Source organism: Microtus oregoni, unplaced genomic scaffold (assembly GCF_018167655.1).
Source record: "Microtus oregoni isolate MIOR12 unplaced genomic scaffold, Mior012 000003F_ref0000135, whole genome shotgun sequence".
NCBI classification, from domain to species: Eukaryota; Metazoa; Chordata; class Mammalia; order Rodentia; family Cricetidae; genus Microtus; species Microtus oregoni.
The window spans coordinates 41,009,181-41,034,630 of record NW_024543062.1 but is presented as its reverse complement, the minus strand read 5'-3'; the positions used below and the strand labels follow the sequence as shown (position 1 = coordinate 41,034,630).

General features: G+C 43.6%; 2 protein-coding genes across 6 annotated transcripts in view; one reads left to right on the top strand and one right to left on the bottom strand.

Moving 5' to 3' along the window:
- Positions 1-7,596: 7,596 nt before the first annotated feature.
- Positions 7,597-18,633, bottom strand: LOC121446044 (translation initiation factor IF-2-like). Its single transcript, XM_041648368.1, has 4 exons — positions 18,203-18,633; positions 10,927-11,031; positions 9,822-9,872; positions 7,597-7,655 (listed from the first exon to the last, which is right to left on the bottom strand). The coding sequence occupies exons 1-2, from the start codon at positions 18,631-18,633 to the stop codon at positions 10,944-10,946; spliced, it is 519 nt and encodes a 172-aa protein (XP_041504302.1). The 3' UTR covers positions 7,597-7,655; positions 9,822-9,872; positions 10,927-10,943.
- Positions 18,530-25,450, top strand: part of Zcchc2 (zinc finger CCHC-type containing 2) — a 48,753-nt gene continuing 41,832 nt past the window's right edge. For 4 of the 5 annotated variants that reach the window (XM_041648366.1, XM_041648365.1, XM_041648363.1 and 1 more), the window contains exon 1: positions 18,531-19,576. In XM_041648366.1, the coding sequence (XP_041504300.1) occupies positions 18,656-19,576 (921 nt within the window). In that variant the 5' untranslated portion in view covers positions 18,531-18,655. Of the gene's footprint in view, positions 19,577-25,450 lie in introns of all 5 variants that reach the window. The other variant, XM_041648364.1, reaches the window with a different exon arrangement.

Here is a 25,450-nt window from a genome sequence, read left to right as displayed (position 1 = left end):
CTGAATCCTGAATCTGTCCTCATTTCTTCTCCACATGCTTATAGCCTTCACTCCAAAAGGGAAGGAGGGAGGCAATGGACTTCATTAACATGATAAAAGAAATAGACTTGAATTCTCCAACCTTCAGTCCAGGTAGAACAGATCCATCTCTACAACCAAAATACTAATTAACACCCTAAGTAAAAATCTCTTGTTTGTAGTCATACCTGTTGTCAACAATTTTGAGAGAGCACTGATAAGTTCAAACTCTCTGACCTCCTGTCAAGGTGGAACAGGTTCACACCTGTGGGTCCTCACTATTTCCTCTTTTTTTATTTTATTTAATAAAGCCTGTGCTTCTGCTAAAGGACAGATTACTGCACCTGCCTAACGGGTCCTTTTACCATTTTCCAGACTCACCTCTCATCAGTATATACATTCTCTCATGTAAGTCCTGTCTTAGACTGCCTGAGGGAAAAATATCTTACCTGTCTTTGACTGCCAGCCTCTGGAAATAAAGGGTTAAGGGAGAAAGCACCGCTAGGTGCTGTGCAGCTTTCAGCCAATTTTCTGTCAAGAGAAATGATCATATGCAAGCAGACAATGCTTTGATACACATATGTTCCTACAGCTACAGTATCTCCTAGAAAAGGAGAGCAGACAATGCTGTTACACACATGCTCCTATGGCTACAGTATCTCCTAGAAAAGGAGTGCAGACAATGCTGTTACACACATGCTCCTATGGCTATAGTACCTTCTAGAAAAGGAGTGCAGACAATGCTGTTATACATATGCTCCTACGGCTACAGTATCATCTCCTAGTAAAGTATGTCCTGAGGTGAGATCCTTTTTTAAATTGGTCTAACAGTTTACAGCTACAGTCAAAACCCAAAATTGACCTTTTAAACATAGCAAATCTAAGAACATCTTGTGTCAAAATTCTCAGACAAGCTCAAACCTTTTTCTGATCAGTAGCATCTTCATGAACTAAAGCAGTTACAAACATTAACAAGTTAATATCACAATTCTAGCAAAGAAATTGACAATAAACCCACACTTTGTCAAATCAAGTCTCTTAAATCCATTCTAATCAAAAGACAAGAAGAGGTTTCTGTGATGGGTGAGTTAAGAGTCTTTTTCCTCTCCTGTTGTCCACCTTTTGCTTCTACTAAGTTTCAAAGGTAAGTCTGAACTGCCCATGCTTTTCCTGTCAGGCCAGCATTAGAGGTGGCTGACCATCATTGCTGCCGCAGGTACCATTGCAGCACCATTGCAGGGTGTGATTAAGATGACCTTCTGACCTCCAGTCAAGGTGGAAGAAGATGACATCTGTGGACCTCACGAGGGAAAACATTAGACAGCGAATGAAGGATCACAGCAGCAACCACACTGCAGGTGTTGGAGTCAAATACACTGTTATAATAAACTCTCTAAGTGTCCAGACTTCAAGAAAATGAAGTGGTATGACTCAAATAGAGGAGAGAAAGAGAAGACGACAGGCACAACCACTGAGGGGACTCAGATGTTAGAGATAGTGGACAAAACAAAATACAGTTAAAAAAGGAAACAATGCTGACAATAAACGAAATGACAGTACTATCCCAACAAACAGAAAATATTAATAAAAGTATAGAAATTCATTAAAAGAACCAAAAAAATTTATAGTTGAAAAGTGAAATGAAAAATTCACTGAGGAGTCTCAGTAACAGAATTAATGTTACAAAAGAATAAATGAATTTTAGGATGAGCCCAACAAGCTCATTCGATGTCAGTATTTCAAGGGAAACACTTTCAGTGAAATAGAGAGAAATGTATCAAATGTAGGGGTTGTAGCTAAGGCAGCATGCAGGAGAATGCAGCGAGAGGTAGCACTGTTCACAGAAAAGAATAATCATCTTCAAAACAAAACAAGACAGAGAAATGAGCTCAAACTAATAAAAAAAAGGGAAATAATAGATTTGAGAAAGGGAGTCAATGAAAGAAAACAGAAAAGCAATGGAGAAAATTTGAAGGCAGAAAGGTTTTGAGAGATATCAGAATATATAAAAACTGAAGGTGGAGGGGCTGGAGAGATGGCTCAGAGGTTAAGAGCATTGCCTGCTCTTCCAAAGATCCTGAGTTCAATTCCCAGCAACCACATGGTGGCTCACAACCATCTATAATGGGGTCTGATGCCTTCTTCTGGCCTGCAAGCATACACACAGAATATTGTATACATAATAAATAAATAAATAAATATTTTTAAAAAACTGAAGGTGGATTCATGACAAAAATAATGAGAAGTCAGACAGACACACACACATACACACACAAACAAGAATGAAGGAGTAGCATTACTACTGAATTTATACATTTTAAAATTAAATTTTAAAGGAAGCCAGCCAGCAGTGGTGCCTGCTTTTAATCCCAGAACTCAGGGGGCAGAGGCAGGTGAATCTCTTTGAGTTAGAGGACAGCCTGGTCTACTGAGGAGTCCCAGAACAGCCAAAGCTACATAATGAGATCCTATTTTGAAAAATGAAATAAGTGGGGAGGGTAAAGGAAATATAGTAAAGAACATTATGGAAACAGATCATATAGCTAAAATGAAGTGGACAAATGCCTATGAAGAAAAAAATTAACCATCTAAATTCCACAAGAAATAGAACATTTGAACAGTCCCACAGTGAAGTACTTGAATTTGTAATTTAAAATACTCTCACAGTTAAAAGGCCTGGTTACTTTTCCAGGGACAGTTTCTACAAGTCATGTACAAAAGAAAAATAATATCAACTTTCCTAGAAAACAGAGCAAGAGGGGGATATTTTCAAGTTATTCTGTGATATTGTTAATGTGTACCCAAATCGAAGACAGTAAAATATCCACACATACACACAACTTCAGAGGAACTAATTATAAGGGAAAAATTGTCCATTTCTATGCTCCTCAGCAGAATATTAGCAAAGGGAAAGCAGTAATGTACAAACAGACTCTACCAACTGAAGTTTACCCCAGGAATGCAAGGCTGGTTTAATGGATGTCATTCAACACCATATACCATTTAATAAAATAGAGTTTTAAAGACACACAGTCATGTGAACAGAACTAGAAAGCATTTTCCCCCCAAATCCAACATTACTTAGGATTAGAAAACAGGCTGGAAAGATAGCTCGGGGATTCATGAGCACTGGGCGCAGCCTCCAAAGGACCACATGGCTGCTCACAACCAGAGGGTTCAGAGGGTCTCATGCACCCCTCTTCTGGCCTTTGAGAGCAGCAGGCACTCCTGTGGTCCAAAAAAAAAATACCCATATATACAAGTACAAATTTTTAAATATTAGGGGAAGCATAAAACCCTCTGCGTTTCCCCTAAGTCAGAAGGTCCATTGGAGCTGGACATGAAAGCTTCAAGGGAAAGGCCTGCTGCTCCTCAACCCTGAAAACTGGCTGGGAGTCTGTGACAATGGCTGATCTGGAAACCTTTTCCACATGGAAGGAAAGACACAAACACACAAAAGAAATGAGTACAAAGTCTCAGAAACATGTAAGGACTCCCAAAATGGTTACCATGTTTCTCCTGGTAACATTGTGCCTAAGGCAAAAGTATCAGTTCTTATCATCTCTGCTTGCTTTGTTCTAGACATTCTAGGAAGTTCAGGGAAGGCCAAAAAAAAAAAAAAAGGCATAGTGATGAGAATTTTAATAAAAACAGCCTTATAGACGTACGATCCGGTATATGAAACTGAAGGAATGTATGTGCATGAATAACATTTGCACATGTGCGTGCGTGCATGCATGCACGCACGCGCGCACACACACACACACACACACACACACACACACGAAAATACTAGAACTATTGAAGAAATCAATAAGGCTGCAGAATAAAATTTTAACATGCCAAAATCAATAATATTTCTGTATATTAACAAAAAATCCAAAATTGAAACTAGAAATCTAATTTTAAATGAAAAATGTGGTACCTCCAAACTATAGAGGAATATGTATTCTACAACTAACCCTCGGGGGCTTGCACAGTGGCTCAGTGGGTAAGAGCCTCTTGCCAACAAGCCTGGAACCCACATGGAGAGGAGAGAAAATCAACACGCACAAGTTGCCCTCTGACCTCCACAGGCAGGCCACGACATGCATGTGTACATGCACACACATAATAAATAAATGTAAAAAAGAAACACAACCAGTCAGCTATGTATCTCAGTGGTAAAGTGTTTTCTACAAGTGCAAATCCCCAGAAGCCTCTACAAACTGAGTCACAGAAAAGCATTGAAAAGGTCTTGTGGGCTGGGGTACCACTCAGTGGCAGGTGCTTTCCTACCTGTAGGAGACCCTGAGTTCACTTCCTGGTACCATGGGGATGAAATCCACAGGAAACTACAAGCAGAGGAACTGTGGCTGATCTAATTTTTTGCTCTTTTGGTTAAAATTTTAGTAGTAAATACATATGGATTTTATAGTCAGGATAAATGGTAAACACTAAACTTTTTGATTTCATTGAAAGTATCTTACACATCCTTGACAGGGTAGTAGCTGAAGCTTGGTTTTAAGGTGAATCAGGGTTTGGATACCTGGGTTACTTTCTAGCATAAAACCCAGGGAAATGGCCTAACCTCACAGCCTCCATTTCCTCATCTACAATGCACGTGTCTGAAGAGTGTCACGAAGATGGACGGGAGGCCGCACAAATTCGCTCGTAAACTGACACCGTTCGGCATTCTGCAAGTGGTCATTCATGCCACTGCGGTTGCTCTGTTCGGGAAGTCGTTTTCCTATAGGAAATGATTGTTTTCCCTTGGCCGTCATTTCCTTCCTTTCTGTGACTTCTTCAACCCACCAGAGTAAAGAACACACAGGCCCGAAGGGCTGGGTGAAGAAAACAGAAACCATCAGGGCAGCACATCGGGTGCCATCCAGCCACTTTTACCGCAGCTATTGCAAGCAGGAAGCTGGCAGCATCCCTTGACCTTAAATTTAAATGCTTCTGGGACCTGGCAGCCAAAGTGTGCTGGGGTGGGCTCTGGAAGAGCTGGCCTTGTATGTGAGGCTGAACTTAGCACCACATGATCATCTACTTGTGACAGGCTTGCCTGAGTCATCCGCTGCAGCCCGGACTCAGAGGTCAGAGGCCAGCAAATGACCCAGCGTTCTTTTGCCACTTCTAACTCTTCTTGCACCATCTCCAGCGTCTTCTGACAGAATCAGAATGACTCTGCAGGCCACCCAAATCGCAGGGCAGCAAGGACACCACCGTGAGCTTGCTAACCGTGTATTTGCAGTTAAATCTGAGAACCAGTAGACAGCTGTAAAGTAAAAAAAACCTTTCATCTTACAGCTGTCTCATAAAAACACAAACAGAAAAAGCAGTAAGACCTTTGAGACTTAGACTGAAAACTCGATCAACACTGCAAAGAGTGATGGAAAATTTAAAATACCACTATGGCCTATAGAAAAATGAACCTTGATCTGAGGCTTAGCAACAAAATAGGTATCTATTCATCTTTCAAATATAACCAAACTGTAAAATCAGTGTCACATGTTAAACTAAACTTTTATGTGAATACAGCAAGAATATGGTTTATGTTTACTTAGCTTATGTTTGCAGAGCTTCAGTTGATTATAATAATCAGTTGAGTATGTAGAATATATCTTCCTAAATAATAAATTGGCTGACTTTAATTTCCAAATGAACTAAAATAAAAGAAATAATTTAAAAAAGTAAATCTAATTACTTTTTTTAAATTATTACAACTTAAGTAAATTTATTTGTATTATCTTTGTGCAAAGGTTTGCAACCATTCCTTTAAAATTGATAGGTAATATTAAAAAGATATAAAAACTATTTTTATAAAATAGGGCTTTAGGGGGCTGGAGAGATGGCTCAGAGGTTAAGAGCATTGCCTGCTCTTCCAAAGGTCCTGAGTTCAATTCCCAGCAACCACATGGTGGCTCACAACCATCTGTAATGGGGTCTGGGGCCCTCTTCTGGCCTGCAGGCATACACACAGACAGAATATTGTATACATAATAAATAAATAAATATTTAAAAATAAATAAATAAAATAAAATAAAATAGGGCTTTAGGCTTGGTGTGGTCTCAGCACTTGGGAGTGTGTTCAAGGTCAGCCTTATTTACTTACTGAATTCCAGGCTAGCCAGGGCTACACAGTGAGACCCTGTCTCAAGAAAAGGGAAGGGGTTCATGTGTCCTAGACTGGCTTCAAATTTACTATGCAGCTGAGGATAACCTTGAAAATTTGGTCTTCCTGCCTCCTACACATGCTAAGGTTACAGCTAAGTGTCACGATGCAGGATTTTATGCAATCCTGGAGATTGAACTCAGGTCTTCATGCACGATAGAGAATTACTGTCTCAAGTGAGTTACAGTCTCAGCCTGTTCCAACTTGTCGTATTGTTATAGTATCGTTTGGGATCAATCGTATTTACTATGCTATATAATTTGAAAGAACGTGAACAACAGTCTGCGTCATCACTAAGGCCATGTGACTTCCCCAAGCTGGTAGTACTCAGAGGGAATGGTCACTTTGACTTACATATAAAGATCTGGTAAAACAAAATGCTATTCAATTCCAATATGGGAATATCCCTGTCGCAAAGATAGGACACAAGGCTGCCTCCACTGCTCAAAGTAACTCACAGGGACACTGGAATCTTAGTCAAGACTAATTCTGAATTAGAATTACAATGTGAAGATTTGACAGAGGAAAGATACTTCTTCATGAAAGTAAAAGACAGACCAAAAGAAGGAACTCTTCTCCAGGGCAGAGTGGGTGTTTACAGGGACAGAAAGTTATATCCACGGATGTAGGAGCTGTCCACACTGAGGTGTGTGCCATCTACTGTTGAAGGGAGTATGGGCCCTTTGTTCTGTCCCACAGAAACTGTATCAATTAAATTACTGCTTGAACATTAACTCCAGCCTTCCATTGGCCAACTCTCACATCTTGGTTTAACCCATTTCTAATAATCTGTGTTCACCATGAGGTCGTGGCTTACTGGGAAAGGTTCAGCATGTCTGATTCTGGCAGCTCCATGGCAGTTCCCTCTCTCTCTGCTTTCTTCCTCCCAGAATCCAATTCTGTCTTCTCCACCTACCTAAGTTCTGCCCTATCAGGCCAAGCAGCTTCTTTATTAATTAACCAATGAAAGCAACACACAAACAGAAGGACCTCCTACACCATTTCCCCTTTCTGTTTAAAAAGGAAAGGAAGACTTAACATAGTAAAATTACATATAATAAAACAGTTATCAAGCAAAAATTACTTACAATATTTATATCTATTTTATCTTTTATCATAACAAAAGAAAACTATATCTATCTATCTATTCTTTAACTCCATCAAAGACTCCAGAAAGATATAATATTACCTAAGTAAATGAGAAGAAACTTCCAAAACTCTAGAAGTGACAGGGACATCTCACTGCCTGTACAGTCACCCAAAGTTCCTCTGTACCATTGGGGCATCCATCTTCAGCCCACAGGCCCATAGTATCCAGCAGTCTTTTCCATGAAGCAAGAAATTTTAAAGACAGTTTTGCCTATATTGGCAGTTTGTCAGTCACTTTCTTCTGTGTCCTACAGAATGTCTTGCGACTTTTTCATGAAGCAGGAACCTCGAAGGACCATCTCACCTTTAGGCAAGTTCAGGAGTCATCTCTCTGTGGGTATTGCATGCCAGTTTATGCATCAGTCCCCCAAAATGAGACTATGGACATTTTCCTTTGTTTAAAAAAAAGAGGGGGAAGTGGTGTGGGACAATCATCTATATTCTGTCAATTATATTTTAAATAAATGCTGATTGGCCAATAGCCAAGCAGGAAGTATAGGCAGGAAAACCAGACAGGAAGTAGAGGTGGGGCAATGAGAACAGGAGTATTCTGGGAAGAAGGAAGCTCTTTTGGCAGTCTTGTCCAGATACTGAAGAAGCAGGATGTTGTGACCTGTCCCACTGAAAAAGGTACTGAGTCATGTGGCTAACATATACTAAAATAATGGGCTAATATAAGTTATAAGAGTTAATATGAAGCCTGAGCTAATGGGCCAATCAGTTTATAACTTACGGAGACCTCTGTGTAATTTCTTTGGGGGCTTACTGGCTGTGGGAATTGGGCAGGACAGAAACCCCAACAAGCAGGCCCTCATGTTACAATCTACCTTACTGTGCACACGCTATCCACTTTCCTAGTTGCAGAGGACAAGCAGCCTCCTGAATCTCTTTTGAAAGAAGGCAGATAAGACCTTCAACTAATGAAGATAATTTCATTCTGCTAGTCCAAACAGGATGGCAGCCACTCAGCACTCGGCTGGGCATTTGAGTGCTATGATTTTTCTCCAGCCTCCCTTAAGGTTTCTGCTGAGGGTGACCTTGCTTGGACTTGGCTCTGTCTCAGGTTTTTTTTTTTTTTTTTTTTTTTTGTAACAAGTTGACAAACGTATTCTTGGGACACCTGGTGAGTCTGCAAGCCATGACCAGTTGGTCTGACAAGCTTTACTCCCTACAGGTTTTAAAAGGTCAATAAGTTGAGGTAACACATTCAGAAAAACGGTTCTCTGTTTCTAAACCTTTTTACAAATCTTATATCTTAGTTTTGAAGGGACTTTGGATAATGCTTTGTCCCATTTAGAAAATCAGTTAATTAAACAACTCTGTATGTGTTAAACTGTACTTGCATATTGTATACTGTGGCAAAGCACACTTAACAACAAAGATAATATTCTGAAAAATGCATGGCTAGCTGATGCTACTGTTTACATGCCATGGAATGCATTCAGATGACTTCTTAATACAACCAACAGACACAATAAGCATGAGTCTGGGGCAAGTGTGTCATGGTACTCTTTTTATGTGTAAGTGGGGCATTCCAAAGTAACTACAAATTACAGTACAGGAGCAATCACTTATCATCATCGTCAAGCGCTGGGCACACTGCATACATGTGTTACCCTTTCGTATGGTGAGCAGCACCATGGGATTATTATACCAGAATCATCACAAACAAGTCAGGAATGCATTGTGTTGCCATTACAACAGCAATGACATTCCTAAGTGGTAGGAAGGGTCCCACTGTGTTATGATCACATGGACTGTTACTGAGTGAATCGTGTGGACATGGTGTGCGGCCTCATGCAGTTTTCAGAAATCCTCTGGGATCTCTAGTTTTTCCATTTTTTTTGAAAAACTTCACGCTGACAGAAAACTGAAACAGTACATTGTTTACCCCTCTTAGATTGAGTTAATGTTTTATCAGATTTACTTTGCCTTTTCTACTATTTTCCTGAGCTATCTGAAGATAAATTGTACACATCACAGCATTTCAACCTTCGGTGCTTCTGTATATATTTCTTGCAGATTTTAACCTATAAGCCACCATGTTATTACTTTAACTAAAAAAGTCAGTATTGTGGCAAAAAGTGTCTAATAAACTCATAGTCAAATTACCTAATTACCCCCAAATTCTTTTAGGTTTTTAATCTAAGGAACCAATAAAATCAATTGTTATATCTCTTGAGAATCCTTTCATCTAGAAGAGTATCCTATAGTTGCTTTGATAGTGTTGATATTTTTAAATAACGAGGTGATCCCAAATAATGTCCCAAAGTCTAAGTTAATCTTATTTCCTCACAATTAGATTCATTTTACATATTTTGACAACAATATAAGATATGTGTATTTCTAGTAGCACCCTTGACATGACAAAAAATAAATATTAGTTTTCCATTGTTGCTAATGCTGTCTGTGACGTCCTGGCTTTGATGGCATTCCTTAGCTTTAGTCCCATAAGATCTATTTTCTTTGTTTTAAAATAGTTTTTAGATTTACTTACCTATACAAATGTTTTGCTTCTATGTCTGTCTGTGCTGCACGTACCTGGTGCCTGTGGAGGTCAGAAGGGGGCATCAGAACTTCCACGGAAGTTATGGAGACAAGTAAGCTGCCATTGGACGACAGAGACTGAGCCTGCACCTTCTGCAAGCACAAGCAGTGTGAATTGCTGAGCCTTCTCTCTAGTCTTTTTCTGTTTTTAGCTGAGGTGATGCTGAACCAATAATCACAATAATGACAATTACACAATGTTACCTGTGATTACCTTTCCCAGCGCCTGCGCCTCCTATACTACCAAGGGCTAGATTTTTTTTAAATCTATTAATATTATTGCATTATTTTTGACATTCAAAGTCTCCCAGACTTAGTAAGTTGGAGTTCGTCTGTCCTGTGACATGACTGATTTCAAACTAAGTAGCAGAATTTTAGATTTGTGGATTCCTAACAGAAGTCAGTAGTTTTACGAGCTTTTCCAAACCAAACCACTTTAGAATCAAGTTTACTTCTCAACAGTCAAAGATAACAGATTTAATTTTCCCAAAAGTTCTAGTGTGTGAGAACATAGTTATTCTTATCGAGTTAGGCTCACAGAATCCTTCTGACAAACAGAATTTAAAAATCCAGGGATACAGAGTTCAGTTCAAGGCTAGGCTCCCCACAAGGGTGTCTTCCACCACAGTGGGACACAGAGTCCCAAGCTACCACTGAAAATGCCACCACAGAAACAATACTTGTGATTTTTTTTCTCAACTGCCTTGTATTTTTGAAACCCTGACAAAAAGTTATCTTTAAATTTTAATATGTAATTTTAAGATGTATCTCAAGAAATAATTGGCTTGTATTATTTTCAAGATCTTTTGATCAACTTTTCAAAAATATTTTTAAAATTAACATCCAGGTATAATGCTGTGTGTGACCTGGTCAAACAGAGAATTGTTTCTGAAATATACTTATGACAATTTATATGATAAAAAAGGGCAGGCTAAAGTGACACTGCCATATGAATTTGCTTCCTTGGCACCTATGCTTCCCTTCCTCCTTTGGCGACGATCCTTGCTGTCTTTTCTGGGGATCCTTATAATTCTGAAGAAACTTACTCCACATACCTGGACCCAGGAATTGATCAAGGGTAGACACACAACTTCGGCAAGGGGAGTAAAAAAGAACCCGAGGCCTGGCTTGAAGATGCTGGTATGTACGTTTTGTCTTTCCTGTTAGACATGGAAGAAAGTTCAATGCCTGAGAAACTTCTGAACTTTACATCTGTTTTACTGTTCATTCATCTGTTTATTTCATAATCATTTAGAAATATCTAACATGTGCTAAGTGGGAGGAGCAGGTTAACAGCTGGTAAAATATGAAGCTGAATAAAACATGGCCAGTCAATTGACATTTACATCCTACCCAAGTGTGCTTGGTGACTCACTTATAATCCTACTATATGTGAATTCAAGTCCAGCCAAGCTACATAGTGAGAACAAATCTTTAAAAAGATATCCAGTGGAGGAAGAAACATGTTAGAAGATCAGTAGGTCAATATTCTTGATTTACATGACTTTAGATATGAGTCAGACTGGATGTTTTGGATAATATCTTAGTCTTAGCTAGGCAGAGTGCTTAAACATACCGTCCTTTAAATTACAGGTACATATATGTCTGTGCATGTGAGCATAGACCACATGGACGACCGAGGCATCAGATCCCCTGGGGCTGAAGTTACAGGCAATGTGAGTCTCCTGATGTGGGTGCTGGGAGCTAAACTCCTGAACTTGGGTCCTGTGCAAGAGAAGTACACACGCTTAGCTGCTGAACCATCCAGACCCCAATATATCCTTTTATAGAGCAGAAAATGTCAAGTATTTCAGTTTATTCTGAACCACTCAGCTATTTGGGGTTTGGGTAAAATTACTAGCTGTAACCCAACTGTGAAAGGTGGGATTTAAAAGTCCTTCCATCATTGCTAGCATCTAAATTCAAAGTACAGCCTTCCCTTAAAGCCTAGTTTCTTATTGCAGAGAAATACAAACTTGAATGATGTGGGATGTCTTTATGTATATGTGTTTCTTTTATTGGTTAATAAGTAAAGCTGCTTTGGCCAATGGTAAGGCAGAATATAGCCGGAAGAATATAGCCAGTCTGGAGAGTAGGCAGAGCTGATGCCTTGTAGCTGCTAAAGGAGACAGACAGACCCTTGCCAGTAAGCCACAGTCTCGTGGTGATACACAGATTAATAGAAATGGGCTAATTTAAGATATAAGAGTTGGTTAATAAAAATCCTGAGCCAATAGGCCAAGCAGTGTTGTAATTAATATAGTTTCTATGTGATTATTCAGGAGACAAACAGTCTCCTTTTACAAAATTACATCCAACATTCCAGAATGAACATCCACGTAAAGCCTAAGAAAGCTTTAAAAAAAAGTACTTCTAGACTCACAAAAATGGGAGCCAAGCACAGCTTCTTGGTAGCCACACCTTTTTTTTTTTTTTTTCCAGATAGGCCCTGTTTGTAGGCTGCAAGCAGAGGCACGGCTCCTTTAAGAAATGGCTTCCTGGTTCCCTGGTTTGTGCTGGCAGCACAAATAACTCTGGCAGCTCTTTCCAGAGGCCAAGCATTTGAATGGGTTTTGTGAGCAGCATGCTGCACCTGCTGCATCCCTGATGCTGAGGTGGAGAGCATGACTCACAGAGGCAATGAACATGCCTCTGCCATGTTGGACTAGGAAGAGCCAACAGCCGAGCTGGTCCAGCCAGACTCGTTTAGCAATTAAAAAAAAAAGACACTCCTGGTCAGAAAATTATTACAGATATGCAATAAAGACAGATTCAAACAGAAATAAACCTCTGAACAGGTCATAGTGTGTTTTAAAAAAAATGTATGTAGGCTTGGGAGAGAGAAGAAAAAGAGTACAGAGGTTTACAAAAATAGTTTTTAAAAATAAAGTCTTTAAAGAGACAGTAGAAGTAATATAAAAGAATACAGGCAGTCAGAGATTAAAGGAGTAAAGAAAAATAAGCCATGTAAAGATGGGATACACATAGAGAATCTGGATTACATAGAATATTGTGTTTTCTTTGAACTTTTTGACTGCAGAGAGACATTTGATTCTGGAGACTGCTAAGTTAAACCAACATAAAAGTATCTTGACTTCAAAATTTGAGTCTAAGGATTTGTTGCTTTGGAAACAACAAATCCACACGTTTGTTTCCACAGAAGATGAGAACTTGTGGATTCCTTCCAGGCTAATGTGGTTTGATGGAACAAGAACCCCCAAAAGGTCTCCGAGAACCCTAAAAATACTTTGCCGAATGATGTGGGATTTCCCTCTGTATGCTGTTATTACCATTAATAAATAAAGGAACTGCTTTGGAGCTATAGCAGGGCAGAACTTAGGTAGGCGGGGAAGATGGAACTGAATGCTGGGAGAAAAAAGGGCGGAGTCAGAGAGAAGCCATGGAGTCTCACCAGAGACAGACGCTGGAACTTTACCTGGTAAGCCACAGCCACACGGCACTACACAGATTAATGGAGATGAGTTAAATTAATATGTAAGAGTTAGCCAATAATTAATACAGTTTCTGTGTGATTATTTTGGGGCTAAAAGGCTGGGAACCAACAACCAACAGGACACAGTTTGAAGAAAACGATGCCCAATTCCCAAAATGATTGTTTATGTAAGTGTTTGTTTTTATTTAAAAGGAATTGGGTATAGTTAGATGGTCCTAGTCAATTTCTAAATAATAATAATAATAAGGGGGCAATGATATAGAGATGAATAGTTTACATTGGGGGATCTTGGTTTATTGATTCTAACAACATCCATTTTGTTATATGTATATTTATACTCTTGTTTAAGGCATTATGTTTATGCAGCTCATTAAAAAATGTAATGTAGCCAGGCAATGGTGGAGCACGCCTTTAATCCCAGCACTCGGGAGGCAGAGGCAGATGGATCTCTGTGAGTTCGAGACCAGCCTGGTCTACAGAGCTAGTTTCAGGACAGGCTCCAAAACCACAGAGAAACCCTGTCTCAAAAAACTAAAAAAAAAAAATGTAATGTATAATTAAAAACTACAGATTAATAGTCATTTATAATGGTCAAACTTGTAGTCATGACAGTTTGGTTTTCTACATAATCTTCAATGCTTCCAAGACCTACAGAATATGGCATTTAAAAGAACTCAGACTTTTTTTTGACAATGAGACATGTCTGCTTCTGGAAGCACCAGTTTACTTCAGAGAGGTTGATGGGCCTCAAAGAAACATGTTATGGAATTTGCCTTCAATGTGACAAGGCTAACCATTTGGGCAAGAAACTGCTCTTGCCTGGACTGCTTGATGTTATGCTGTATCAACTGAACATGCAGGTCCCACAGAAAAATGACTGCTAACCTTGCCTAAAGAAGGTGAAACAGCCCCTCGGGGTTCCTGCTTCATGAAAGAAACTGCCAGACATTCTGCAGGACACAGAAGAAAGTGACTGATGAACTTCACCATTATAAGGTAAAACAGATCTTCAAATTTCCTGCTTCATGGAAAAGTCTCCTAGATACTATGGGCTTGTGGGCTGAAGATGGATGCCTCAATAATACAGAAGAATATTGGGAGACTGTCCAGACAGTGAGAATTCTCTGTCATTTCTAGAACTTTAGAAGTTGCTTACAATGTACTTCCTGTTTTTTTAGGTAATATTATATCCTTCTGGGGTCTTTGAAGAGTTGAAGACAGAGAATTATAGTTTCCCTTAGTTGTGATAAAATTAGATATAAAACTTTAAACTCACAAAGATAGGCTAGATGATAGAGTATTTTCCTTAATTTGATAAATGTAAACTAAATATTGTAAGACTAATTCTTAATATCTGTTTTGCTATATGTAATTTTACTATGGTAAAACCTTCCTTTTTATTTAGACAGATAAGGGGAGATGATGTAGGATGTCCTTCTGTATATGTGTTGGTATTATTGGCCTATGGCAGGGCAGAATATTGCAGGTTGAAAGATATATATATATATATATATATATATATATATAGAGAGAGAGAGAGAGAGAGAGAGAGAGAGAATAGGTGGAGTCAGGAAGATGCCATGTAGCTGCTAAAGGAGACAGATGCCAGACCCTTGCCAGTAAGCCACAGTCTCGTGGTGATACACAGATTAATAGAAATGGGTTAATTTAAGATGTAAGAGTTAGCCGGGCGGTGGTGGCCTTTAATCCCAGCACTTAGGAGACAGAGGTAGGCAGATCTCTGTGAGTTCGAGGCCAGTCTGATCTACAAGAGCTAGTTCCAGGACAGGCTCCAAAGCTACAGAGAAACCCTGTCTCAAAAAACAAACAAACAAACAAACAAAAAGAGATGTAAGAGTTAATTAATAAGAATCCTGAGCTAATAGGCCAAGCAGTGTTGTAATTAATATAGTTTCTGCATAATATAGGTCTGGGTGGCCAGGAAACAAACGAGCAGTCTCTATTTACACTTGAATGTTAAAATATAATAGCACTTTCATGTCATACTAAATGAGTATCAAGAGCAACTTAAGGACAAGACACAATAATACCATGTGACCTGAAAACTGCTTTTCAGGGGCTAACTCCTTCTATTTGTCAGGGTTCTCCAGAGAAACAGAACCAATAAAATGTGTACTAAAACATTTACTGGACTGGATTATACAGTATGGCATTACCAGATAGTTAACGACTATCTCCATGCTGGAGAGGCTAAGAAGCAAGTAGTTTCTCAGTCCAGAGACACATTGCTCAGCAGTCCCAATCTGGCAATTAAGTACTAGAATGCCCGGAGAGCTGCTGATCTTCAGTTCCCACTAGAAGGGTAAAACTGGACTCAGGTGTCAGGGAAGGAGACAGCAGCAGGGGCGGGAGTAGAGGAGATGCTCAGCAGAGACACAGGAAAGGCAGGCAGGCAGCGATCCTCTCAATCCACCTTTTATCTGGGTCACTTTCTGGCAGATGCTGCCTCCCATAACCAGGTGCCACCATAAGGGAGGGTCTTTCCCCTTCAGTCCGTCTTGAAGAATTACCCTGAAGGACTGGTTCAGAAACACGTCTCTGACAAACAAGTTCCACCATCACAACCACACACTCATCATTACTATGTCCCGTCTGACCTGATTACACCTGGAGCACAAAATAACTGGGAATTTAGAGCAGGTCTTTGCAACCAGGTGGGAGAAAGTGTTTCTACAGTGTCATTAGCTTCACATGGGTAGTTTCCCCATGAGCACACTCCTCTTTTGCCCTGGGCTCTCCCTTACAAGTATGGCAGCCATCCTTCACCCTTGCTCAGTGTGTTCTATTATTATCACTGGGTGGAAGAAACACTTAGACCCGTCAGTGTGTGATTTACACAGGGTGAGAGAGAGCCCTGAAACACCCTATGGGAAGAAAATCCTCAAGCCGGTGGAGGATAAACTGAATCATTAAACTATCATATATGCTACTTATAACTGTTATTATCAACTGTGTTTTCTAATGATGGCCAAAGCTAGAAAGATAAAAGTCATTGTTACTAATTACAAATTTAACTCTGATGAAAACATGGATTGGGCTTTGGGAGTTGATACTAAGTAGCTTTTTGATGCCAAGGAAAATGTAAAGATGTAAAAAATGCAAAGCCTTGGCCACATGTAAAACTCAATATGGAGGCCCAGCATTTGCTCATTACACAAGGCATCCAAAGCAGTGTGTGCGTGGGGGGTCTCACATTATTCATCACTTAAAGCTTCTCATCCTAAGCTTCAGAAATGTGACCCAGAGACCAAGCACGAATAGTTGACTGGAGGACAGTTGATAGTTGAAGTCGACATTTTACTGCATTTAAGTTATACCCAGGAAGCTCAAGGAAACGGAAAATTAGATGCCAGGATAGCTTTTGGTTATTCTTGACAACGTGAAGATGTGCTGCGTGATTCTCCGTTTCCCAGTTTTGCCACTGAAGCTGACTCAGGGTTACTGCAGGTTTGTTGGGAATGGTAAAGTTGCGGAGCTGCCAGATAATCAAGATTCTACCCTGTAGGTGTCCCTGCACTCTGATTAACTGCATTTTCCTTTCCTCGCGCCCCTACCAAGGCTATATAGTATGAGGTCTTAATTTAAAACAGTACGGATTTAAAAAAAAATACTTAAAAAAATTCCTGATTTTCCCCTTCAAGGCCACAAGATTTATTTACAGCCATGGGGTAGACAGACAGCATGGCAGGAACTCTGAGGGGAGTTCAGGCCCCAGCACAGGAGAGATTGCATGAGAGGATGGCTCTGAAGCCTCTAAGCAGATTTAAAGCCCCTTGATGGTTTTTTAGAGCAGGGTTATATACATACGTGTGTGTTTGTGTGTGTATACATGTGTACGTATATATGCATGATGTATGTATATACATGTATATGCATATCACCGTTAAAGAAACATTTTAGGGGACTCCAACCCTTAAAAATGTAGTATTACGTGCAGTAGGATCAGAAACCCATTGCCACGCACTGGCTTTGTGGGAGCCTAGGCAGTTTGGATGCTCAACTTACTAGACCTGGATGGAGGTGGGGGTTCCTTGGACTTCCCACAGGACAGGGAACCCTGATTGCTTTTCGGACTGAGGGGGGGGGGGGGCTTGATTGGGGGAGGGGGAGGGAAATGGGAGGCGGTGGCGGGGAAGAGACAGAAATCTTTAATAAATAAATTATAAAAAAATGTAGTATTACTTAAAAAGCTAAAAGCCTTGTCAAGATCTATCTTATTAAATTTTTTGCGTTATGGAAAACTCACACCAGAACAAGAATTTCCAATGTTCGTGGATAGGAACAAAAACATAGCCAATAAATGTTTCTGAAAAATCATAGACTTGGGGCAGAAGGGTGTTCTTATACTGAACCTTGCAAGCCAGAAGCAACCATTAGGCTTAGGCACCCCTCCCCTCCGCCGGATAACCAGCCGGTCCAAATCAACACCTTGCAGCCAGCCTGGGCGCGGCGCTCACCGCCCCAGACTGCTTCGCAAGGCAGCTCAGCTCCCGGATCCGCGTTTCAGCGTCCACACCGACGGTCCTGGTAAAGTTTTAGAAAGTGAGAATTTCCAGGGGCTGAGATTCGCCAAGTTCACCAGGAGGCCGAGGCTGGGAACCCGTGTGGGTCCTGCTCCCCGGCAGCGGCTGACGTGAGATGGTCAGCAGCCAGGACAGGGGCCAGATCCCTCAAGAAAAGCCAAGCCGCTAGTCGCCGACCCCGGCTCACCCCGCCGCGGTCCCAAGGTCCCAAACCCCGTCCCAGCCCGCAGGAACCCACAGAGCAATAGGACCGCTCGGGAGCCGCCGGAGCCCTGCAGTCTTGCAGGACCTGGGCGTGGCTTCTCAGAGAAGGAGGCGCCCGGGAGAGCTTACGTCACTCCGGCTCTGGCCGTCAATTGGCTGGGGTGCAGTGCGCGAAGCCCGCCAGCGTCTCCGCCCAGTCCCGCAGCTCCTCCTCCTCTCCAAGCCGCTGTGCCCCCCGCTGGCTCGAGAAGGAACCGCTCAGGCCGTCGCCGCCAGCCCAGTGCGGACGCGGAGAAGGAGGCGGAAGACGGACGCGCTGGTCGGCTTGCTCCTCCCGCACCCGGCTCCCCAGCAGGCGCGGCGGCCAGGGGCGGAGCCGCCGCGGGCACGCCCCGCCTCCGGCCCGGGACGACGACGCTGGCCGGCCGCCGCCCCCCTCGCCGGCGAGACCCGCCTCCGGCCCGCCCCGCCCCGGCGGCATGGAGGGGCAGCGCTCTTGACCGCCGCGCCGCCGCCCGGGCTCTCTGCTCCTCCCGCCGCCCCCGCTCCCTCGCTCGCATGTCCGCGCCGCCTTAGCCGAGGATGCTCAGGATGAAGCTGCCGCCGAAGTCGACGCACCCCAGCGAGCCGCCACCCGACGCGGAGGAGCCCGAGGCGGACGCGCGGCCGGGCGCAAAGGCGCCGCCGCGCCGCCGCCGCGACTGCCGCCCGCCGCCGCCGCCCACGGGCCTGTCGCGAGGCCCGCCGCCGCCGCCGCCGTCGCCGCCCCGGGGGCTCGAGCCGCCTGTTGCTGACGGACCGACGGCGGGCGCGGGCATGCCGGGCGGCGGCGGGCACGCGGCGGCGCTGCGCGAGCAGGAGCGGGTGTACGAGTGGTTCGGGCTGGTGCTGGGCTCGGCTCAGCGCCTGGAGTTCATGTGCGGGCTGCTGGACCTGTGCAACCCGCTGGAGCTGCGCTTCCTCGGCTCGTGCCTGGAGGACTTGGCGCGCAAGGACTACCACTACCTGCGCGACTCCGAGGCCAAGGCCAACGGCCTCTCGGACCCAGGGTCGCTGGCTGATTTCAGAGAACCCGCCGTGCGTTCGCGCCTCATCGTGTACCTGGCGCTGCTGGGCTCGGAGAACCGGGAGGCCGCCGGCCGCCTGCACCGCCTCCTGCCTCAGGTGGACGCGGTGCTCAGGAGCCTCCGCGCGACTCGGGCCGAGGGCTCGCGTGGCAGTGTGGAGGACGAGCCGGGTGGCGATGGCGAGCAGGACGCGAAGAAGGACGGTCTCGGCCCGGAAGGCGGCGGCTGCGCCGAGCTCGGGACTGGAGGCGGGCTTGGCTTCAGGGCCCAGGAGGAACTGCTGCTGCTCTTCACCATGGCTTCGCTGCACCCGGCTTTCTCCTTCCACCAGCGGGTCACCCTGAGGGAGCACCTGGAAAGGCTCCGCAGCGCGCTCCGCGTGGAGCCCGAGGACGCGGAGGTGGAGGCGTGCAACTTTGCGGGCTCCAGGGCCCAGGTAAGGCTCGGAGATGCGAACCAGCGGCCCCGCCCTCGGAGGCCCCCGAATCCAGCTCCGACCCCAGCCTCGTGTAGGTGTCCCGGAATAACCACGCCACGGCTCTCGCCACGGCTAACCTCTTCGTTTTCTTGGGCGACTCCGCTCCAGTCACCCTCATACACAAACAAGCTGCCCGCCATAACAGAATGCTCTAGAAGTCTCTACGTGCACGAGTTGCCACGGAAGACGGGGAGCTCTCTGACCCGAGACCTCGGATGAGGAGGCTTGTGGGACGCTTTGGGCTTTGAGCATTGTGGGCACTAGGTGCAAAAGAAAAAGGAAGCGCTAGAAGGGCCTGTCAGCCGCAGTCTAGCCCTGGGTGGGCAGTTTCCTAGTCTGTCAGCCTGCTTAAAGTCTATGCCATAAGGGACTTTTCATGCTTAGTGTGTGCCAGTTAAAAAGTTCGAGTAGGTCTTTTGGCTCCTACTTAGAGAACTTTGTATTCTCAGAAAAAAAAAATCTATGGAGACCTATTAATTAACTGACCTAACACTGGTCATCTGGGTAAAAGGCCTGGGATCGCCTGGCCAAGCCTTTAACAAACCACGAAAAGCTTTCCTAAGGGGCTTGACTTCTGCTTCCAGAGTTGGGTCTGGTAATCATAGGTCTTTACTATAGGCCTTAACGGTGTCTAAAGGAGTTATTTAAACACATATTTAGTACATAGGAATCCACATGTCGCAAAAATGGAAGAATTTTTACGGAATTTTGAGAGCAGTTTAATTAGGCCCAATGAGCCGGTTAAGGAAGGTGACTTAGTGGAGGCTGGGGCTCGGTTTCGGTTGCAGTAAAACTAGATTAAAAGCTTATTTTTGTGGATCAGGTCTTTTGAAAGATATTGATTAGGATGTCAGGCTTTTCCACTTTAAGAAGGGAGATTTCCCTTCCCTCCTTGCTTGAAAGTTAATGTCATGCAGTATCCTAGAACTCAAATTGAGCATTGTGATTCACTGATGATTGGATATACCCAAAGACCCAGGGCATTTAGGATCAATCACAAAGGGCCTTCGAGATAACCTAGGCGGAGTGCTCCATGTTTTTTTTCCCCCATGAGGCTTTTGTGAAGTGACAAGTTCATGTTTTATTATAAACCTTAAAAATGCAGATGTAGTAAAGCTAGTACTTTGCATTCTCTTGGTGATTATAAAATCATACCATCTTCTAGTGTCTCTACTACCAGCATACAGTGTGTAATGATAGTGAAAATTAATTCACCCTTCAGCCTACTCACGAAATAGACCTGAAAAGGTACACCACTCAGCTGTTAAATTTAGAGAAGAAAGCATGAATTCAAGATGAGTGTGCACCTGTTTTAACACGCTTTCTTGTGACTGAAGATAACCTTGAATTTGGTCTGATGAAAAGGCTGACAATGGGACAGTTTGCGTGATTCCTTTCGTACTACACCAGCGTGGGTAGTCACTGCAGAATTTTAACTGTCAGGAGTCTCCTCCCTTACTTTTAGGGTGAGTGTCCTAAAGCAGACTGAGGGGACAGGTATGTGCTAATCAGAGGAATGAGGTTTTTTTCCTTGCCTGCAGTGCATGGCCTTTTCTGGCCACCAGTGAATGCTGGGGAGAGTGGACAGACATTGGGCACGCTGCCATTAATTTTAGCACGCCATCACTTCTCGGGAAGTGGGAGCGGGGACTAAATCCTGCAGGGATTTGTGAGTACTACACACGACCCTGGCGCTGTTGCTTAGCACTTGCTTTGGCATGCTGAGCATATTTCCCAGCTGTTGAGGATTGATGAACAAACCATTGCTGTCTGATGAAACTACGAAGATCCCACCTTTTGGAGGCGGGCGAGTTTCTGTGTGGTCTCCAAGTCCCTCCAGCTGACGCTCGTTTCGGGCTGTCACTCTAGCGGCTGCCGTGCAGGTGGGCTGTTTTAGTGTCCAGCCCGCGGTCCAGCCCAGCGGTCGCTCGGCCCTCGGTGACCTAAGCACTCGCCAGGTAGGGCGCGGGCGCGATTCCGCGCGGACAAGGCTGGAGCGCCGGCGGCTCGGAAGCGGTCGCGGCCCACAGACAGCGGCCAGGCTGGGCCGCCCCTCCTCCGCCCGGCAAGATGGCGGCCGCGCAGCCCACGTGACGAGGGCTGGCCCGCCCTGGACCCGAGCCTCGGCCAGGCTTGGTAGTGGAGGTGGAGAACCACGTGGGCCCGGTAAAGGGGAGGTTCGTGGGGGTGCATGCCATTGCCCCGGAAGTAACTTCGGTTACAGGTATGCAGTTTCTCATTGCTTAGGAACCATATTTGTCTTTTATTAGTGTGTGTGACCAGGGGAAGCATATTTACCTGCCCTCAGCGGATGAGGAAAAAGAAAATGAACTCTTTAATTTTTTGAAAAGTATACAGATCTAGAATACTGTACCTAGTTTTATAGTTGTACCTAATAACGATGTAGCGGATTTGTCTAACATTTTTTAAACCAATGACATTTATGGGTAGAACATGTACTTTAGCCAGCTTTCCTGTTCTGTGCCTGAAGGTGACCAAGGCCAGCTCAGTGTCTTGCCATGAGCTCTGTAAGGACTTGATGACTAGTCCACAAGCTATCTCCAGAGAAACAAGTACACGTGTGGTTTTACTCCTAGAAGTGACAATTCGTAGTTTTTAAGATGGGATTTATATAATTCTGTAGTGTTACATGGCGTTGAAACTTCAGTAGTGGCGTTCCTTTTAGGAGACTTGCACATAAATCTCATTTTCTTCCCAGCTGCAGTAGACTGCCATTAACTTGTCTGTGATTCCACAAATAGGCCGAAGAACAGCAGTAGGAATGCCCATTAGCCGTGTCCTAGGAAACCTGTGTAGCTCTTTGTTAGAGTTCTTGTAAGTGGAAAATAGCTGAAAACACCTGACGTTAAACAGGCCTCTTCCTGTTACTAGGAAGGTAAACCTTAAAGACTTAGGAACAAACCCCCATGTAGCTTGAGAGGTATTAGCCTTATTATTAGTTCATTGAAAAGACATGTATCCTCCCGTGTGTGAGTGGTTAAAGGCACTCAGACTATTCATGAGATGCACTGCTTGGTTTTAGGTTTATCCCTTACAATGCAAAGGTGTAAGCATTGGTTGTCTCCAGAGTCCATAGTGGTAGTTCTTGGAGCTTGAAGAATGGTTGTTTGACCTGACAAATAGTATTAATATTTGAATAAAAGATTAAAATATAAATACCAAGACACTTGATCTGTGTCTTAGTGTCACTTGAACTCATCAAAATTAAGTGGCTGTGAGTTCTTTATTTACTAAAATTACTAAATTTACTGGGGGGAACTTGTAAAATTGTTTCTTTTTCTGTAAACATGTAAATTAGCTGTATTGTCTTTGACTGACCAAATATTTCTACTCATTTTGAAATACAGATTATGTGAATTGAGTTTTGTTGGAGCCTGAGAAACAAAACTCTACAATGAGTTTTAGCAAATTCTACTTCTCCAAGAAAATGAGTTTGTGCCACCAGAGTTCATAGAGAAAGCAGCTACCCAGAAGTTTAGATGCCAGGATTCTGTCGCAGTATTAGGCACAAAAATGCTTTTTTAAGAGAGCTGTAGAAAAGAATAGTGTTTTATTGTTTTTGAGACAGCGTTTCACACATAACCCAGGCTTGCCTCAAACTGAAAATCCCACTTCCATTGCCTCAGGAATGTGGAATATAGATATGTGCCATAAAGTTCACCGGGAATACGTATTTGTATTGCTTTTAAGGCATTGCTAGAATATATCTTTTTTTGGGGGGGGGGGTTTCGAGACAGGGTTTCTCTGTGGTTTTGGAGCCTGTCCTGGAACTAGCTCTTGTAGACCAGGCTGGTCTCGAACTCACAGAGATCCGCCTGCCTCTGCCTCCCGAGTGCTGGGATTAAAGGCGTGCGCCACCACCGCCCGGCTTAGAATATATCTTTTAAGGCATTGCTAGAATATATCTTGCTGTGACGAGTGATGGTCGGAGAGTGGGACTTGCCTGAGGTTTCCCATGTTGGATGGTCTTGTTCTAGGAGCAAGTATTTGAGCTGGGTCTGCCTCCTGGTGGTGGAAAGGGAGAGCAGGTGTAGCACAGCATCCTGAGGTGGAGGTAGGAGCAGGAATAGCATGTCTTCATGTCAAATGTTTGGCTGCAGCAAAGAGTAAAAGCAGCAGCTGTGGTACAAGAACTCTTGTTCTAAGAGCCTTTTTACAATCAGGTAGTCACTATTTTAGTTAGCAGATAATTACCAAAATAAAGCACGTGGTTTCCTGTTCAGTGATTTTTCTCCTGGGATGCAGGTGTAGAAGGAACGCAAGTGCTCTTCCTCTGGCTAAGACCACCACGCACCTGCACTGCCTTCCCTGTGGACAGGTTGGTTTTTGTGTGGTAGAGATCTCGGAGTGAGAGTCAGACCTGGGAAGAGAGGGCGGGAGCAGGAAAGCATGCTCCAGGAGCAGTTTACCGGGCAGAGGACTAGGATTTGATTCTCAGCACCTACATGGCAACTCAAAACCACCTCTAATTTCAGGGAATCTGATGCCCACTTCTGGCCTCCAAGGGTACCAGGCACACATGGTGCCCATACATGCATGCAAATGAAACACATAAGTAAGACCTCAAATAAACTACTCCTGAATGAGCACCAAACACTGCTACTGAGTCACTGGTAGCGAACCAAAGGTCAAATACTCGCTAGAGCACAGGAACCAAAAGAACAGGCCACCTCCCTTTCACACTGTCCGTGTACAGAGACAGACTAGATTATCACAGGAGCAGAGAACTCTATAAAAGCAGGAAAACCTTGTTTATTATCAGTGTTCTCTGTCTTTATTTTTTTTTATCAGCATTGCATGTATTATCATTTTCTCAGCCATAATTTCTTAAGCCTAGACTTTCAAATATATAGAAGAATTGCTGTTAGAGTGGAAGCATTGAACAGTGATTTTTTTTTCTTTCTTTTTTGGTTTTATTTGTACGGAGGCGCAAATGTGTGCAGACCTGGAAGTGGTGGTCGTGATTATGAACTGTTGTCTTACTGTTTGGGTAACTGACTATACAGAGCGTCTCCTTCAGTGTTTGAGCTCCAGTGTTTGTGATTGGCATGAGAGGGGGAGTGAAAAGGGGGACGGAAAATACCTTGCTTGTGCTTAGAAAGTTAAAACTTTACTTTGGTCACTGAAATGACCACTCAGAGAAGTCATTAGGCTTATTATTAATGCAGTCTAAATTGGGATAGTTTTCTACAGTAGAATTGGTTTTTGTTTTGAATGGTCCAGGAGAGGAAAGTGTGGTGGAGTTTAGAGTCCCACTTCAGAACAAGCCCGACCTGAAGCCGTGCAACGGTGAATAGAAAAGCTCTTGCTTTAGTCACACTGGGGTGAGTGGCTGTGCTCACGGGTGTGCCGAAGTGTGCACTCTGGATACTTGACCAGCGCTGCGTACATTAACTGCCTGTGCTTCATGGTCAACCCTCCCCTACCCCCCCCCCCCACACACACACACTTAAATTGTAAATTTCTGCATGGTTCCAAGAACTCACCTGGACTGAAGGTCAAGCTATGGCTCTGCTGAGGTGCCTAGAAGGCTGCTGGGACCTGGGTTGTCATGCTTCCTGCTTAGGACTCTGATCTTGTTGTGCATTCTCATCTCCTGGGGTACGATTGTAAAAATGGAGATGGAACGTAGGTGTAGGCTAGGGAGGGGGTGTGTGCATGTCTAGGTCCTTCTGTACCCCTAAGATTGTTCTTGTCACCTCACTCCGAAACACCATGCTGTGGGGATTGTATTGATTGGCACAGGAGTGAAACAAACCTTGGCCCTCCTTCCTCATTCCTTCAATAGCCGAGGACTGTTTGGTTCCTGCG